The sequence below is a fragment of the Artibeus jamaicensis genome, unplaced genomic scaffold, assembly GCF_021234435.1.
Source record: "Artibeus jamaicensis isolate MK-2021 breed Jamaican fruit bat unplaced genomic scaffold, CSHL_Jam_final contig_851, whole genome shotgun sequence".
Lineage (NCBI taxonomy): Eukaryota > Metazoa > Chordata > Mammalia > Chiroptera > Phyllostomidae > Artibeus > Artibeus jamaicensis.
The window spans coordinates 7001876-7021932 of record NW_026521986.1 but is presented as its reverse complement, the minus strand read 5'-3'; the positions used below and the strand labels follow the sequence as shown (position 1 = coordinate 7021932).

The window sequence follows — 20057 nt, the reverse complement described above, 5'->3', positions numbered from 1 at the left end:
GTAAATCCAGGAAGCTCAGAGAGTCCCAAAGAAATCGGACCAAGACACATCATAATTAAATTGTCCAAGACTAAAGGCAAGGAAAGAATCTTAAAAGCAGCAAGAGAAAAGGAGACAGTTACCTACAAAGGAGTTCCCATACAGCTATCAGCTGATTTCTTAAAAGAAACCTTGCAGGCAAGAAGGGCCTAGAAAGAAGTATTCAAAGTTATTAAAGGCAAGGACCTACATCCAAGATTACTTTATCCAGCAAAGGTATCATTTAGAATGGAAGGGCAGATAAAGTGCTTCCCAGATAAGGTCAAGTTAAAGGAGTTTATTATCACCAAGCCCTTATTTATAAGAAATGTTAAAGGGACTTATCTAGAAAAAGAAGATCAAAAACTATGAACAGTAAAATGACAACAAACTATCAACTATCAACAAATGAACCTAAAAAACAAAAGCTAAAAACAAACTAAACAAACAAGAACATGAACAGAATCACAGAAATGGAGATCACATAGAGGGTTATCACAGGGGAGGTGGAGAGGGGAGAATGGGGGAAAAGGTACAGGGAATAAGAAGCATAATTGATAGGTACAAAATAAACAAGAGGGAGCTAAGAATAGTTTAAGAAATGGAAAAGCTGAAGTACTTATATGTATGACCCATGGACATGAACTAAGAGAGGAGGAATGCTGGTATGAAAGGGGGGTGCAAGGTGGAGGGGGATAAAGGGGAGAAAAAATGGAGTAACTGTAATAGCATAATGAATAAAATATACTTAAAAATTAAATTCAAAAAAGCAAAAAATAAATTTGTGCCCTGGCTGCTGTGACTCAGTGGATTGAGCGCCAGCTCACCAACCAAAAACATTTGTGTTGAACGGTTTACATCTCTCAAATAAAGAAAACATAGTGAGTCATTAAAAAAAAAGATTCCTGTCAAAAGAATACCTACCATGCCCACTGGATGGATGGCAGCCCAAATTCTACAATCTGAGCTTCATTGCTTGAGCCTAATGCTTGGTGATTAAGTTAAACTATAACTATCCTCAGGGAGGTATAGCATTTTAAGCAATTAAGGAAGAGTCCTTAATAAATTAAGGAACATTTATTACAGCATAAATAGATTTCCAAAACTCTTCTAAGAATAGGTGAAGAAAGAAGAGAGTATACTATTGTTTTGCTCAGAAAACTCTTCCAGAGCTGGCCAGGTAGCTCAGTTGGTTAGAGCACTGTCTAGACACGCCAAGCTTGCAGCCAAGGCTGCAGGTTCAGAATTTCATCCCTGAGGAGCAAACAGCTGGGTTTGCATGAGGCTCCAAAGCTTTCTCAGAGCAGATGGGGTCTTGTGTTTTTGTGAAAACAGACAGGGCCAGGAGGATCTCCTAGTGCGGAGACTTGGAAGTGGGTTCTTGTCTCACTGGGGGATGCTGGGATATCTACAAACTATTTTGTTTTGCTCCTCAGTGAGAAAGCCGTACCCAGTGTTGCTTCCTGAGCCATACCTGGATGGGAATTCCAATCCAGAGCCCTCTATCTAGAATAAATGCAGTATCTGGTTTTTTTTCCACTACACTTTCCAAAATCTGATTGAAAGTGTAGTGAGGCCAGTTATACAGTGTGTGAATTTGGAATTAAACAACAAAGAGTGCCACAGAATATATTTTAAGTCACAAAGTGAAGTAGCACAGAGGGATACTTTATTTGGCTTAATTTTATAGCTTAATTTATTTCACTTTAGAGCTTTTATGACTAGAGCAGTGGTCTTCAACAAGGATGATTTTGCCTGTATGGGACGTTTGGTAATGTCTGGAGACATTTTTAATGGTCACAAACTGAGGCAAGGATGCTACTGGCCATGGATGCTATTAAGTATCCTACAGTGCCTCGTAACAATTTTTCTGGCCCCAAATGCCAATGGCGCCTAGACTGAGAAACTCTCTATTGGAAGAACAAACTTTAGACAGGGGCACAGTCTAGGCCCACAGAGGAGGCTGTACATATGAGAAAGTGACTCTTGACTTATTCATTCTTACCATATGCATTAAAAAATATGTGGAGGTTGTCACCAGTCATTTGCACCTGTTAATCATACAGACACACAGCCCAATTGTCAAAAACAGTTGAGAGAGACTAAGCAGCTACAATCGCCCCCCTCCACCCTTGAGAATAGAAAAGAGATCATGTCCCTCATCAGGAAGAGACACCGGCAGTGGATGCCTACATGGGAACCTGAAGGCCAAGTGAGCTTTCCCTTCCGACTAGGACTGCTGCCTATGGGACTCCTGCTCTGCGTGACTGTCTTTTTGGGGTAGTAAGTTGTATACTTATTCCATGTGGAAGAAACTCATATAGCCTCTGCTGTGGTAGGTCTTTCCAACAATCACATCGCCATCCCACTGTGACAATGTGCACTGTCACTTGATAAACACTGTCTATTTCTTTATACTCGCTGAAGTCTATTCTCATGAGGATGATGTGGCTTTCCTTTTCACACTTTTTCTCAACTTCTTCTAGGCTTTTAGGAATATATTATTCTTATATGATTTCTATTTCTTGGTAGTTATTTCATGTGAGTGTTTGCTTACTAGATTCTGGACCAGGGTAAGATCTGTATCTATATCTGCTTTGAAATTCCCTCTGCACTTATTATAATTCTGAGCACAAATAGTCATTTAACAGACTGTTGAATAAACTAGCCAATAATATGCACATAAATGAAAGAACAGAATAAAATCCACAATAAATATTACTATGCAGATATTCCACCGGGACATATAAGGCTGCTTGGACCACTCACAAAAACACATACACCAAACCCACAACACAGAATTACCTGCAACAATTAAACTCAAAGAATGAATGTAGTACAGTACTGCTTAAATTTAACATAGAAATGTAATAGGACTTGAAGAGAAATTACATTTACTGTTTCTTATTTTCCAAAAGCAATCAAGTGAAGCAAAATGCTGGGCATTTAAGCCTCTCAGTATCAGTGAATCAATGTGTAGCAATGGATGGATTCTGGTTAAATACTGACTGATGCAAAATCAGAAAGTATTAAGTAAGCTTAATTACTTGCTGTTTCTGTTAAATGCCATGAACAAGCCAACCACTTTACACAACTCCAATAGCTGGCTTCAGTGGAGATGTACTCAACCGTTGCTTCCAAATAACTAAATATTCAGTGCACTTAAATAGCTATTTTTGGGGAAATCTTCTCATACTTACACAAAAGGGATCATTCCCAAATATTAAAAAAAAACTTCACCTGAATCATGATAGCTAACATTTGAAAAAACACACAAACAACAAGAACTTCCTGACCCCAACATGACCAAAAAGTACTGGACACTTAAAAATACCCCATTATCACTTACCTGGGAGGAAAAAGTGCACACTAGGAAGTCTGCCTGGGACAGAAAGTGTATGTCCAGAATCACACCCCGAAGTGAATTTTCTGTGTATCGATTGTGTAGTCCAGCTGACCAAGAGATAGAATTATCACTGATAAATTCATAACTGGGGTACCTGAGAAAGAAATGAATTTATACATGGTCACTGAAATTACAGTATTCTATTAGGAGGAAGTGTTCTATCAGCAGGAAGCAAATCAGCTAGCTCCTTTGACCAAGAGTTCCTCTCCTTCTAACAGTAAACTGAGCTTTAAAAAGTTGTAACATTCAAGAAAGTAGCCAGTGAAGCATCTTTGAATCCAACAGCGGGACAGAAACCATTCTGGAATGTCCTGTGTGCTAAATGTCATTGGCATGCATATAAAATACACCTTGATGCATCAAAATATCCCTTCTCAATTCATCAGAGTTCAAAACAGAAGGTGCCTATTTTCTTTGTTATTAGTGATCTCTAAGAGGTTTTACAAGCTGCTTTCATATGTGATCACTGAGCTTTTCCTTTAGAATACAAATATCATGATTAAACTTCATTTAAACTTTTAATTCAGAATTTGTGATAATTCAGACTTGTCCCCTAACTTCCATCCTAGCCACCATTCTTGAAGCACCATCCTAACCAATAATGGTAATGTGAAACCATTCTAACACATTCATGAAGGCAAATTGCTTGTAGATGTCCACCCAAGTAACATTTTGATAGTCTTGAGAGAGGATGTTTAAAACTATTAAAACAGGATATCTTTAAAAAGTCTGCCATATGTTCAAATGATTCTACTCTGAGTTAGAAGTTTAATTACACTCCAGAGTAAATCAATTTTCTCAGCGCATGAGACAGATCTTCAGAGTTAAAAGGCAAACTTTGGGAAGTTATTTGAAAAGGAGATAACAACTGTATATACTTTATGTAATTCACAAGGATTAAACACACTGAGCAATGTGAAGTACTCAGAAGAGGATCCGACATGTAGTACATGCTCAGTCAACATTGTCTGTGACTGTTAAACATTTTTCCCCAGGCATCCATCTGGTTTTATTGCTTAACTTCCTTTAGATCTCTGCTCAAACACAGCCTCATTAGTAAGGTCTTTGGCAGTCTGTATCCCTTTTACCTGCTTAATTTTTCTCCATGGCTTTTATTATTTGACACAATATAGATTTACTGTTTATTTACTGCCTGCATCCATTCATTCACCACCTTCATCATCCCTAACTGACAACGGGCATTCCACCTGTTTTGTTTATACTCTTATTCTCAGCCCCTAGAAGAGGGGCTAGGATATAGAGGATCAGTAAGTATTTGTTGAAGAAATAATAGCTTCTATTTATAAATTCTGAAACATTAGGAGTCAGTTTACCCGTCCATCTCCCACATGGTTTTGCCCCCAAACTGGGACTAAGCCTTATTTTTCTTTGTATCACAGTACCTTGCATCCCATACAATGCTATGTCTATAAATACGGGAACGAGTGAGTGTTGGGGACTTTTTCCTAATCCCCTAAGAGCTGCTTCAGATTTCTCTTTATTTCACGGCCACCACGGGGCTTTCTTTCATTGCCTTTAATAATGACCGTGAAGCTAAAGTTTCTGAGCACTGTTTCAGACTGGTATTCAGTGTTCAGATCCATTTGGCCTCATTATTTTTGACATTTTGCCCTCCTGAGCTCCAAATCACAGAGATGAAGGAAATGTCACATTTATTCTAAAAAGAAAACAAACAAAAAAGACTTTTAATGTGATTCTTGCAAAGCTGCATACCCAGGCATAGAGCAGAAACAGCAATAAATAAATAGGAAAACACTGGAGGGCAGAGGAGAAGAGGAATTGCTAAAACTCACGAGTAAAGGTTTTATCCTTGATGAAAGACTGCTTTTGTCAGCATGGTTTGGGTGCTCAGTGAAACACTGGAAAGAGCGATCCTTCTACTGAGAAGCGACATTAACATTAATGCCCTTCTGAACTTAAAGGACCCTCCCTGAAACCAAACCAAAAAGGCACCTAAGTTCCTCAGGCCTTATCTCTATAAGCAAAAGATGACTTGATGAAGAATACTTAGAGTGGGAAAATCAAAGAAACAAAGTGAATAATGGGCGAGTGAGCATTTGCACCTCCGACAATGAGCATGGAACTTTCCATACAAACATGCTTCTTTCTTGTCTTTTGTCCCCAAGTATATCAGCAGAGGAATCCTTCCATTTTGAAGTTGCAGAGATTGGCAATAATAAAAAACATTTTTTCTTCTTCTACCTTATACAAATTCATTTTTATATCATCCACAAAGGACTAACTTGAAATTAAAGACTAACAGCAAATTTTCTGAAGTCCTTCTCCAGACTGAGGGAGATACTCCATGACTCAGAAAATTAAAATTAAAAGATTTTCAAAGAGAAAAATTATGCATAAATACTACATTTATAATAGAATGTGAGAGAAACTACTGCCTAGACTACAATGGGGAAAGGAGTGACCAGCTACTGACCACAAAAAGGAAATTCGAGTTTTATTAATCCCATAACCAAGTACTGCCACATATACTACAAGGGTTGCTTGGTGTAAAAATATAATACTGTGTTATAGATCTAAGCTGTAAGCACCTCAGATATTTTTATCTAAATACTTCTCTGTCCAGGAATGTAGCTTAAGGAAATAATGGGGATAATTTCAGGAACATATTGGGGCATTATTTATAAGGTTAAAAAATTATAGCCCTGGCTGGTGTAGCTCAGTGGACTGAGCACGGGCCTGCAAACCAGAGCATCGCGGTTCGATTCCCAGTCAGGGTACATGCCTGGGTTGCAGGCCAGTTCCCAGAAGGGGACCCACAAGATGCAACCATACACTGATATTCTCTCCTTCTCTCCTTCCCTTCCCCTTTAAAGATAAATAAATAAAATCTTTTTAAAAATTATAAATAACTATCCAATATTGGGAGAATGGTCAAGTATGCAATGGAATATCCTCATAGTGGCTACTTAGTTACTAAAAAAGATACTTATAATGATTTTTTTAGTGACCTGGGAAAAGAGACCTACTGCTATATTAATCCAGAGAGTTCATGTTATATAGAGTAAGATAAGCTACTAAAATGTGTAACTATATAAATGAAGAAAATATACCAAAATTTAAAAAGTTAAAGCCACTGAGTAATAGGACTATGGGTAATATTTTTTCCTTGCTTGTATACTTACCAACTTCCATATTTTCTAATGAGCATGAATTATTTTGCTAATCAAGGAAAAAAGAAAAAAGGAAAAAGCTTATAATGCATTCAAGAACAAATAAGAGTAGATAAAATTAGTATTTTAATATTTTTTCAACCAAGCTACAAATTCTGCCTGGTATTTTAATAAAAAAAGTGTGGTGAACAATTTCTACATCTCTGTAATAGGTCTAGATATCAAACTGGAAAAGCACTTGAGAATTTTTTTATTTTCTGTTTTGTGCCCAAATGTTCATTTAATCCTCAATTCTTACATAAGAATTATAACTGTATAAGTTGGCTTATACTTGGCTGGTGAATTTCTTGGTTCTTGTTTATGTGTGTGTGTGTATTCAATAGAGACTTAAGAAAAAAGCAACTTATGGTATATCAGATGAATATGAATTCTTTGGAGGCAGAATATTTAAAGTATTATCCAATGATGTGAAGAAACTCCTGCATATAATCCTCATTCTACATTTGTTTTTCTTCCTAACCCCCATTTGTGACATATAAAAGGGACCAAGACATAAACAAATAAATTGAAAAATCATATAGCTTAAATTATTAATAAAATGCTTTCGAACGGGTGGGACTGAAGTAAACATAATTCAGCAGGAACACAGCCCAGCGCCTGGGGATGCTTTTTGGAATAGATGGCGTCCGGGCCAAGCTACGACTAGAGTTTTCTTCTCCCCCTTCCCTACTTTCACATACATTTAGTACGTCCTTTACTTATTGGTACTAAATAAAGGCCAACTCTAGGTTTATCCAGATCCTATGATAAATTCCAAGTTAGGATCAGTGCTTCATGAGTTTTTATAACACCCAATGTTAATTCTCTAACAGCCCTGCTCATTCTGTAGACTACTTCTCTGTCCCCTCACCCTGCCGCCCCCTATTAGAAATTCCTTGAAAGCAGAGTGTCTTGCTTGCCTAGCACCTAGCACAGTGCCTGAAATATAGGAAGGGGTTCAATAAACGATGGTCACTAATACACACTAGTACTAGTAGTCCTTTTCCTGTGCTTATAGAACTTATCTTTTGATTCTTTATGTTTTTCTTTAAGTTTTCATTTATTTATTTTTAGAAGAAGGGGAAGGAAGGGAGAAACAGAGGGAAAGAAACATCAGTGTGTGGTTGCCTCTCACACAGCCCCCACTGGGGACCTGGCCTGCAATCTAAGCATATGCCGACTGGGAATCGAACTGGCAACCCTTTGGTTCTCAGCCCATGCTCAATCCACTGAGCTATACCAGCCAGGGCTGATTCTTCATGTATTTTAATAAAACTTCCAAATTCTAGAAATTTTTATAAGATGAAAGTTTTATCCTACATATGTTTTCAGTTGCTTATAATTGTTAGTGAAGAATCAGAGCAAACGGCTAAGTACCTGGTATGTTACTGCTAACAGTCCTATATAGTTGGTTAAGTGTTATAGACTGAATGTGTGCATCACCCCAGAATTTGTATTTAAGCCTTAACCCCCCAGTGTGATGGTAGCTGAAGACAGAGCCTTGAAGAGGTAATTAGGGGTAAATAAGGGCATGAGGGTGGGGTCCTCATAATAGAATTAGTGCCTTTACAAGAAAAGACTCCAGAAAGTTTGCTCTTTCTTCTAAGCACACAAAGAGGTCACGTGAATAAAAAACGAGATGGCAGCTGCCTTTGATCCAAGAAAAAGGGCTTCCAAATGAAATCTACACTTTGCTGGCAGCTTACAATTGCTTTGATTATATTAACAAGTTATACAAGTACACAGTTATTGGAATTAAAAAACCCCAATAGTTAGTAACAATATTATATCAAGAATCATAAGCCATGGGAATTAAGGATTCCTTTCAACTGAAGAGTTCCACTCTAGAATCACTACTTCATCTAACTTACTTTGTTTTTGCCTCCTTTAATAAAGAAGGGTCATCTGTGGCCAAATACACTCTTTTTTTATCCACTTGCATCCTGCGAGCGAGAAGATGAAAATGTTCTTCCACGTGCACCATGTACTCCTCAATGGGGTGGAAGGCAGCTTCGGTTCCCACTTTGTCTGTGCGTCTGACATGAACTCTGGGGGGTGGGGGGGGAACACAGGGACCAAGTCAGATTCTGTCATAATGTTCTGATTCACTGGGTGCTCTTAGGGTACTCAACTTCATACTCCTCTTCATGATGGCGTTATGAACATTTTAAACTGATTTGTCTTTCCTTTTTCACCATTAAAAAAATTTAAAAATCCAAACACATATATCTTAAATATATTTGTATGTTAATATAGTACAAAGGAAATTGAAAAATAAGTAAAGCCTTTAACAAATGCATTCTTATAAAAAAGTAATTGGCACATCAGAAACAAGGGGTAGATTCCACAGTTATATTCCATACTGGGCAGCAAAATACCAATTAGCCTTTCAGAAAAAAAAAGGATATTAACTTTCAAGATTTTTTTTACAATGAATGATACCAAGATTCACAATTGTTATTATAGAACATTAATGCATCATTTGTAACATTTTGATGTCGACTTTTCTTTTTCTTCATTTTACCCTGTTGGTCACTCTGTAACTGCCAACTTGTAGAATTCAAAGTTGCCAGAAGGAAACCCAGGCCTTGCACGCACTGTTCCCGTGGCACAGTCAAAGCAAGCAAACCTTCCAAGGGTCCTTACTATTTTTAAATTCATGGAGCCATTACAGCCCTCTCGTTGCATGCATGATGAATTTCCCTTCACTGTTTTTCACTCTTATCAAACACAAGCAGATACTGCTCTATCTCATCTTTCCTATTTAAGAAAAGCTCCAAAATTATAAAACTGGGGACACAGAGGTTTACACTGTCCTGCACGGAGAAAGGCATTGACTCCCACAGCATTATCCTCACATCTTACTGCTTTCAAGATGATTTTAAAGAAATGAGAACAACAGTAATCACAGCTTGTTTTTACAAATTACAACTCCTCTGAAATTAGCCTTTTCTGTATCCCTCCTCTTCCCAAATTACTAAACCACTATTCACATGCGGGAAAATGGAAAAGGTAGACTTGTTTCCCTTTAGGTCAAGCAAAGGCCAGCTTTGTATTATGAATCTGGAGCAGGGGTTTGATTTCACTGAAGTTGCTCGGACACCTTCATGGCCATTCTTTCCTTTGCATTCCAAACTATAGTCCAGATATGAATACTATTATTTGAACACTTCTATCATCTTTTCCTTCTCACATCCTTCTTAATCACTGCTTCTCTCAGGGAATTGGTATTGTTCATTGTGCTCCTAAGAAATGAAGAGGGGCAAAAAGAACAATTCCACTGAATTTCAGTGAAATTTTTCACGAGAGGAAAGACTGATACTGATTTCACCTTGTATTTTCTCTAGCTTTAACATTTGGAATAAGGGTCAGTAACTTCTATACACATGCAGACTAAGACACAAGAGAAGAAGCAAGGGTGGGAGTTATGCAAATGAAAATAAAAACAAAGAAGAGATATAACAGAAAGAAGGATCAAAGGAAGAGGAGCATTTGAGACAGTGGCAAGAACACTACACTAAGTAATTTTTCCAAGTACTCCTAGCAGTAGGCATGGATCAATAATCTGACAAAGGACCATAATGAAATCTCTGCGGAAGAATCAGAATGTAAGACCCGTGAAGGGTATTAGAAGTCATTTAATTTAATGTAAGTCTTTTATCTGACCATTAAGGAAACTGATGCTTCTGAAGACATTTCAGTGAGTAAAGACAACACAGGGCATTTCAACCCAGTCTTCGCAAAAGTAAAAGTTATTTGTGTACCTGACTGATTTTCACTAATAGATAGCAAGCTCTTTTGGCTCAGGGGATCTGATTTTATTTATTCCCAATGTCGCCAAATGAAATGGATAAATAAATGAATGAATGATGGGTAGATACTAAAATCTAACTGTTTAATATTGTTAGTAAAGACCCTAAATGCCATCTAATCTAGTGTTTTTGTTTTTAACAAATGAGGAAAGGGTGACGATTAGTGAAGGCCTCAAATGAGCAAGTAAGTTGCCCAAAGTCACATAACCGTTAGTGGCAGACGTAGATGTGACCTCTAAATCCCTAAATCCCAGCGTACTCCTCTTTCATTACAGAACACTACCGTCACTGTCTGTGCTATTTCAATTTTCTCTACCTGGCCAATTCTCAATATGGCGGATGGCTCATGGAAAATTAATAAGGGTTGCTTTCTAGTATGTAAAACCACAGGAAATCCAAAGTTAACAAGGTTCCAGAACTCTGGGCAGAGATTTTCTTTCCTTAGTTTCCTTACCTGTAATATAATTATCTCTTCCCACTTCACAGGACTGTGTTACAGGATCAATGAGATAACACAGTTGAAAATATTTTGGCAATTTAAATACTATACTGTTATCTTTCTCCATCTTCTATGAAGCCTTTCCTGATCCAGATGGAAGTACATTCCCCCCTTCCCTAACCTCTTGTAATATTTCTAATGCTTCTCTCATGTTATTTATCACATTCTACCCATGTCATGTTAGTTATGTAAGTCTCTTATCCCACAGGCTACAATGAGCTGGAAGAAGCCATTTAAAAAACATTAATCTCTGTCCCCCACAGCAGCAGGTATTCAATAAATGTTTTGCAAACAAGTGAATGAATCAGCGATGTATTAATATTAATCAATGGTTGACTTTATCAAAAACAGTATAAATTACAGAGGCCATAGTCTATTCTACAAGTCTATTTTCAGGAATTATTTAAGCATCAGTCTTTCTGAAATGTGATAATACTTTATAGTGCATTTTTCCCACAGAACAAAAATCTTCTTTTAATCCTCATATTATCACATCTTCATTTTTAGGGCAGGTGTTACCTACCCTGTTTTACAGATGGAAAAATCAAAGCCCAATACTACTATTAGGTAACTTGGCATAGGGGAAAATCAGGACTATTACCCAAGTTGCTTAACTCTCAGTTCAGTATTCTTTCCATAAGGCAAAGAACATTTCCCATGGTGCTGAAATCTTGCATCAGCACCCAGGCAATCTCCTTTTCCCACAATTTTTTATGTACATGTATAGGAGCATATACTTGTGAGCAAAGATTTTTTTGAAATTTCTTGCTCCCAGGATTTCCTGATATATCTCCCTTAACATAAAAGCACCAGATGAATACATATATATACTATAACTCCCAAGTGGGCCAAGAGATCATTTTAAATAATAATTTTAACATTACCTTACAGTACAAATGATACCCTTATTCTCAAAATAGCTTCCAGAACAGAAAAAAAAAAACCCTACCCAGAATATCAAAAAAGCAAAAGAATCTCCAGTGGTAATTAATAAAGCCTAAGAATAAGGTGTAATCGAAAAGTTATAAATTTGACAGCTTCATCTCACAACCCTGTTAGGGTCAGACAGGGTCATGTATAATATCCGAAATACTCCCAGTCAAATAAAATCTTGCTGGTTTCCTCAGGGGAGACAGCTAATTTCAGATATAGGGACTTAGTACATTTATTGAATGAATAAATAAAAAAAAGGGTGACAAAGTACAATGACCCAACTATCCTAAGTAAATGAAAGAAGAATAGTCTCCCTGTGGCTAAGGTAAACTGTAGATCCTGTTTGGGGGTAGAGCTATGGAAATTAAACTATATATTGTAAAGTTCACAATATATTATAAAGATAGGTATCCTTGCTACTCCATATCACTTTATGAGGAACGAGTCAGATTCTTACCCAATCACTGGATGTTTGAAACCAAGCTTCTTGGTGGCCTCTTCTATTTCCTTTTCCAGCCAAGGTTGTGGGCGGATCAAGTATTTGACAAACTGAGACACCCACCACACTGCAGGATCTCCATGGACTCGAACAAGTCGGTCTGCAAGGTCTTCTGGTACAGCCAGGGGTAAATATGGAGGACGAGGATGAAGACTGTCTACAATCGGGAGCTCGACCACCTGAACATTTTTGTCCTTTATTTCACCTAAAAGAATATAAAAACATCAGCATCACCACATTGTGTTGCTCATACAACTACCACTTCACAAGGGCTCTGGTGCTTTCATTCACAGTAACTCTAGAGAAGTATAATTTTCACTTTACACAGGTGTTTACACAGGTGCCCAAGATGTTAGCACAAAAGTGACAGAGCTGCAGTTCACGTTTCGGATGATGTGCCTCTCAGGTCCACAGCCTTTTCTTGTCTATCTTCACATGCTACTATATCAACACTTCTTTCCCAGATTAGGATGGTGTCTAGTACTCAAAGTATCTAATCAGAGAATAACCATACTGCCAGTGGACACAGCCAGCTTGGCAAAGTGCTAATTTTTGTAATTGTTTTTTTTTAATTAGACATAAAGTGTTCTTAAAACTTACAGCTTGTCATTATAGCAAATGGCTCTTGCATTACTTTCATGGCAAAGCAAACGACTCTAGAGACACCTAAAGATTACAATGATAAGCCAAGCAGCTATACCTTTTTAAGAAAAAAGACATCAGATAATTCTAGTCTTTTTTTTTCCTTGGTAAAAATAGAGCTATTATATTTCCCATTATGATAGTAATAGAATCTGTGTTTACCTGACTTTTAATTTAAAGTTACAACAGAGATTGGATGCTAATTTTTGCAGATGAAGATCAGTTTCAGAATCCAACTTTTATATGTCATTAATGTTACTGTTCTACTAATTTCATAATGCAATGAGAACCCAAATGTGATAACCAACATCCCTAAACTTTACATATTAATGACCATGTAGTAATAAGGTATGTGTTATTTAAGAAACAGGACACGTTCTTAAATAAAAGCAGCACCTGAGTAGTATACTACTCGGGAAGAAAATAATATTCTTGCTTTTGTTATTTTGTTACGATTTCACTGTACATTTTTTTAGGGTGCTGAATCTACTTTGGGAGGCCTACAAATTATCTTTGAGAGTTACAAACACGATACAATCTACTTTAGTTATTAAATATCAGAATTTATAGTTAATTTTTACATAATGTACTGAGCCTGATGAAACTGAAAATTATGGTAGGCATGTTTTATTGCTAGAACAAAGTCTGTCCCTTCTTCCAGAATTTTTTTGTTTCACATTGTACATTAACTTGAAATGGATAATGAAATTAATTTATAAAAATCTAACAGAATATTTCTATACATTTCTGGTCAAGATGGAGGCAAAGGTAAACACATTTCACCTCCTTGTGCAACCAGAGAATTACAAATGAACCTAAAAAAATAAATAACATCCAGAACCATCAGAAAAATCAAGCTTTATGGAAACCCGACAACCAAGGATTTAAAGAAGCCACATTCATCCAGACAGGTAGGAGGCGCAAAGACACAGAGAAGGTGGAGAGGCACAGAGGCAGAGCAGCTGGTCCCACATTCACATGTGGTGGATAAAATTTGGGAGGAATACCTTGGGAGCAAGTGATCCCAGTCCCAGACCAGGGCACACAGCTCAGGGTTCCAGGGCCAGGAAGATAAATCCCCATGATTTTTGGCTGTAAAAGCCAGTAGGAGTTGGAGTGGTAGAAGAAACTGCCAGATTTTTAGGAGATTCTGCTTAAAGGACCCACACATACTTAGAACATACACAGACCCAGCCCTTCTGGAATTCAGCACCAGGGCAACAGCCAGAAGGGTACCAGTCATGTACAGGGAGTAAATGAAGTGACTGGAAACAGGGTGAGTGATGGGAAAACCTCCCAAAGCCAGGCAGCGGCACTGTCCCCTCCCCACAGAGCAACAAAGTGGTGAAGCCAGTTGCCCTACCCTGGTGATTACTTAAGGCTCCACCCCACACAATTTGTAGGTGCCTTTTCTACAACAGGCAGGGAATCAAAGCAGCTCCACCTAATAAAGGGTAGAGCTGCCAAATAAACACAGAGAGGCTGCCAAATTGAGGAGACAAAGAAATATAGGCCAAATGAAAGAACAAAATAAAATCCCCCCAAAACAACTAAATGAAACAGAGATAGCCAACCTATCAAATGCAGAGTTCAAAACACTGGTGATCAGGATGCTCAAAGAACTCACCGAGTATAGCAACAACATAAAGGATGAAATGAAGGTTACACTAAATGAAATAAAGAAAACTCTACAGGGAACCAATAGTGGAGGGAATGAAGGTGGGATTCAAATCAATGATTTGGAACACAAGGAAGAAATAAGCATTCAACCAGAATACTAAAAAGAAAAAAGAATTTTAAAAGATGAGGATAATATAAGGAGCCTCTGGGCATCTCCAAATGTACCAATATCCAAATCATGGGATTCCAAAAGGAGAAGAGGAACAGCAAGTAATTGAAAACTTATTTGAAAAAATAATGAAGAAAAACTTCCCTAAGTGGGTGAAGGAAATACACATATAAGTCCAGGAAACACAGAGAGTCCCAAACAAGCTGGACCCAAAGACATCATAATAAAAATGCCAAAGATTAGACTTCTGCCAAGACGGAGGTGTAGGTGGAAACACTGTGCCTTCTTGTACAACCAAGTCTAAAAACAAAAAGTTTTAGCAACAAAGAATGCAGCCAAACCACAGAAAATTGAACAATACAGGAGTCTGACAACAACGAACCACTCAGCTAGACTGGTAAGAGGGGCGAAGCCAGCAGCGGAGCCAGTTGGGCAAAAATGACCCCCGACCCAGGCAGCCAAGGGCGAATCCCAAGTGTGGGGTCGTGACGGGTAGACTCGGTGAAGGTGCAAGGTGGCAGGCTGACCGCAGTCACACATTTGTGCGCAGATAAACCAGCGAAGGACAGAGCACTGAGACAGGCAGGGCAGGCCCCAGCAGTGTGAAGGAGCAGAGGGGACCGCCATTGCTCCCTCTCTGATTCTACCCCCCCATACAGCATCACAAACCAGCGACCTGGGTGGCCCTGCCCTGGTGAACAACTAAGGCTCCTCTTCTCATACATAACAGGTGCAAACAGATCAAAACATGGCTCAAGAACAACTCAGAGCCCCAGAGCTGATAAATCTAAGAGAACAAGAAATTGCCAACCTATAAGAGGCACAGTTCAAAACACTGGTGATCAGGATGCTCACAGAACTGGTTGATTTCAGCCACAAATTAAAGGAACATATGAAGGCTAAACTAATTGAAATGAAGGGAAATGCACAGAAAGCCAATACTGATGGAAAGGAAACTGGGACTCAAATCAAGGGAGCGAACCAGAAGGAAGAAAAAAATGACCAAACAGAAAAATATGAAGAAACGAGAATTCAAAAAAATGAGGACAGGCTAAGGAACCTCCAGGCCTTCTTTAAACGCTCCAACATTCGAATTATAGGGGTACCAGAAGGGGAAGAGGAACAGCCATGAGTGGAAACCTTATTTGAACAAATAATAAAGGAAAACTTCCCTATTCTGGCAAAGGAAATAGACTTCCAGGAAATCCAGGAAGTTCGGAGAGTCCCAAAGAAGTTGACCCAAGAAGGAACACACCAAGGCACATCATCATTACATTAACCAAGATTCAAACGAAGGAGAGAATTCTAGAAGCAGCAAGAAATAAGGGGACAATCACCTACAAAGGAGTTCCCAACAGACTATCAGCTGATTTCTCAAAAGAGACCTTACAGGCAAGAAGGGGCTGGAAAGAAGTATTCCAAGTCAGGAAATCCAAAGACCTACAACCAAGATTGCTCTATTCAGCAAAGCTTTCATTTAGAATGGAAGGACAGATAAAGTGCTTCTCAGATAAGATCAAGTTCTAGGAGTTCATCATCACCAAGCCCTTATTATATGAAATGTTAAAGGGACTTTACCTAAGAAAAAGAAGATAAAAAAGATGAACGGTGAAAGGACAGCAAACTCACAGCTATTAACAACCACACCTAAAATAAAAGTAAACTAAGAGGACAGCTAGATCAGGAGTGAACCATAGAAATGAAGATCACATGAAGGGTTAGCAACAGGGGAGTGGGAGAAGGAGAAGGGGGGAGAAGGTACAGAAAATAAGTAGCATAGACCATAGATAGAAAATAGATGGGGGGGGGGTAAGAATAGTATGGGAAATATAGAATCTAAAGAACTTGAGACACGTGGTCATAAACTAAAGGGGGGGAAGGGTGGGGGAGGGGTGTGCAGGGTGGAGGGGAATGAAGGAGGGGAAATAGAACAACTGTAATGGCATAATCAAAATATATTTTTAAAAAATAAAATAAAATAAAAATAAATAAAATGCCAAAGATTAAAGATAAAGAACGAATCTGAAAAGCAGAAAGAGAAAAACAGTCACCTACAAAGCAGTTCCCATAAGACTGTCAGCTGATTTCTCAAAAGAAACCTTGCAGGTAAAAACAGACTGTCAAGAGGTATTCAAAGTCATGAAAAGCAAGGACCTATATCTAAGATTACTCTCTCCAGCAAAGCTGTCATTTAGAACTCAAGGGCAGATAAAGTGCTTTCCAGGCAAGGTAAAGCTAAAAAATCATCATCACCAAGCCATTAGTACATGAAATGTGTTAAAGGGACTAATTTAAGAAAAAGAAGATCAAACTTATGAATATTAAAATGGCAACAAGTTAACAACTATGGACAACTGAATCTAAAAAAAACAAACTAAGCAAAGAGCCAGAACAGGAACAGAATCATAGTTATGGAGATCATTTAGAGGGTTATCAGCTGGGAAGGGCTACGGGAGAAGAGGGGGTGGGAAAGGTGAAGGGATTAAGAAATGTAATTGGTAGGTACAAAATAGACAGGGGGATGTTATAGAATAGTATAGGAAATGGGATAGTATAGGAAAAGAGTAGTATAGGAAATGGAGAAGTCAGAGAACTTATATACATGGCCCATGCACATGAACTAAGGCAGGAGATTGCTGGAGGGAATGGGGGTACTGGGTGGGGGGGAATAACTGTAATAGCATAATCAATAAAATATATTTACCAAAAGAATATTTCTCTATATAACATAAAATACAAAGATAAATTTAAATGTTATTTAAAATTAACATTTTCATATCCCTTGTTATTGATGTTTATGATTACTACTATCATTATAATAAAACACAATATACTTTTTCAATTTCAGAGAATTTTCACATATTAGTTCACTGTATTTGCAAAAGAGCTTGCTGTTCTCCTTAAGACTTGCTTACAAGGAAAACTATACTAGAGCCTAGCCTATTATAGAGGTTTTACCAAAGCCTAACCAACACGGGGAAAGGGGTATCCCATCACAGGTCCACTAAAAGACGGATCTATCAGAGGGCTATGGAATATTTCCTTTCCCCCATATATACCACCATATCAATATGGCTGAGTAGTAACAAAGGATTATAGCTAAAAGAGCTGCCTACTTAAGGAATCTTTAAGAAGATCTAAAAACCAAAGATACACAGATGGCAAATAAGCATATGACAATCAACATTATAGATCAGTAGTACGTTGCATCTTAAAATAGGATACTACTACATGCCTCTTAAGACTGGCTAAAATCTAAAACAGTGAGTGACAACCCCAAACGCTGTGAAGGATATGGAGCTGCAGGAACTCGCTCATTGCTGATGGGAATACAAATGGTACAGCTATTGTAATGAACTGAATGTCTGCGTCCTCCCCCAAATTCTGTGGAGCTCTAATCCCTCATGTGATGATTATTAGGAAGAGGGGGTGTCTTTGGGAGGTGATTAGGTGTAGCTGAGGTGAGGAGGGTGGGGACCCTATGATGGGAATGGTGCCCTACAAGAAGGGGAAGATACCAGAGCTTCCTCACTCTGTCAAGTGAAGATGCACCACGATGGCATCTGCCTGCAAGCCAGGAAGGGGCACTTGCCAAAACCTGAATTTGCTGACACTATGCTTTTGGATTTCTAAGCCTCCAGAACTGTGAAAAATAATGTCTGGTGGCTTAGCCACCCAGGGTATGGTATTTTCTTATGGTAGCCCAAGCAGACGATGCCAGCCTCTTTGGAAGGCAGTTTGCAGTTTCTTATACAGCTAAACATAGTCTTACCATACAACCCAGCAATTTCTCTTTGGTATTTACCCAAATGACTTGAAAACATATGCCCATTCAGAAATCTGCTCATAAACATTTGTACCAGCTTTATTCATAATTGCTAAAAACTGGAAGTAACCAAGATGTCCCTCAGAGGTGAATAAATAAAGAAACTGTGAAACACCCATACAATTCAATATTACTCAGCAATAAAAAGACATGAGCTGTCAAGCCACAAAAAGACATGGAGCAACTTTTTTTAAGAAAGCAGTCAGTCAGAAAAGACTTCATAATGTACGATTTAAACTATGTGACATGCTGGTAAAGGTAAAATTATGGAGACAGAAAAAAACAATTACTGATTGACAAGCTGGGGGTAAGAGGAGGGGTCAGTGGAAGTGGACATGGGGTTTTTAGTGCCTGACACTATTCTGTACGATTATGTAATGGTGGACACGTGCCACTATGCATTTGGTGAGACTCTTAGAACTACAGAACTCAAAGACTGAACCTGAACGGTAAACTTTAGATAACAATAACGTATCAACATCAGTTCACCAATTATAAGAAATGTACCACACCAATAATGCAAATGCTAATAACAGGGGAACTGGGCTATGGAAAAGGAGGGAGGAGGAACCAGAGAAAGAGGGAGCATTTGGGAACACCACGCTTTCTAATGAAATTTTTGGTAAATCTAAAACTGCTCTGAGAAATGAAGTATATCAATTAAAAAAATACATGCATTCATAAAGACTTAAAGAATATACATAGACATTTTACTTATGGTATTTTTATTTTCTTTGTTATATTTTCTATACTCTCTGGGTTTTTCAGCAATAGGTATTTATTGCTTTATATTTAAAAATAATTATGCCAAATAGAATTAATGAATTTGGCATTAACAGAATGACAATATCATCCAGTTAAAATTAAATTTGGAAAATTGTGATGTCATAGTCCAGTTAAAACAAACTTTAATCCTTCTTTTTTCTTGTCATATACTAATTAAATCTCATGCTACCAACCCCTTTGGGTTTTCTAGAGAGAATAAATGAGGACATTCTTTAAAAATTTTAAAAAGACACCACAGAAACTCTAAAAATTATAATGTTCGGCCTTGACTGGTGTGGCTCAGCTGGTTGGGCATCAGCTTGCAGGGTGAAAGGTCGCTGGTAGACACCCCATCAGGGCACATGCCAGGGTTTGTAGGTTTGGTTCCCTGATAGGAGCACATGCCAGAGGCAATAAATCGATGTTTCTCTCTCACATCGATGTTTCTTGACCTCTCCATCTCCCTCCTTTCCCCTCTCTCTAAAAATAAATAGATTAAATCTTAAAAAAATAAAAGAAAAGGTGCTTCTCCCAGCCACCCCCCACCTCCCTCTTTAAAAAAATCATTAATGATGGGAAAAGATAAGGTGTTTGCTTTGACTTAAGTGGGAGCTAGGCCTGGAAAGGGTTCCTTCCAATGAAGCATCTAACCAACTAACAAAGGCTAAACTGATCAC

General features: G+C 38.1%; 1 protein-coding gene across 5 annotated transcripts in view; it reads right to left on the bottom strand.

Annotated features, from left to right (window-relative positions):
• FUT8 (fucosyltransferase 8) overlaps positions 1-20057 on the bottom strand; it is a 231580-nt gene that overhangs the window by 10358 nt on the left and 201165 nt on the right. For all 5 annotated transcript variants that reach the window (XM_037125938.2, XM_053673294.1, XM_037125937.2 and 2 more), the window contains 3 exons: positions 12317-12563; positions 8487-8663; positions 3368-3518 (listed from right to left, as the gene is read on the bottom strand). In XM_037125938.2, the coding sequence (XP_036981833.1) occupies positions 3368-3518; positions 8487-8663; positions 12317-12563 (575 nt within the window). The remainder of the gene's footprint in view (positions 1-3367; positions 3519-8486; positions 8664-12316; positions 12564-20057) is intronic.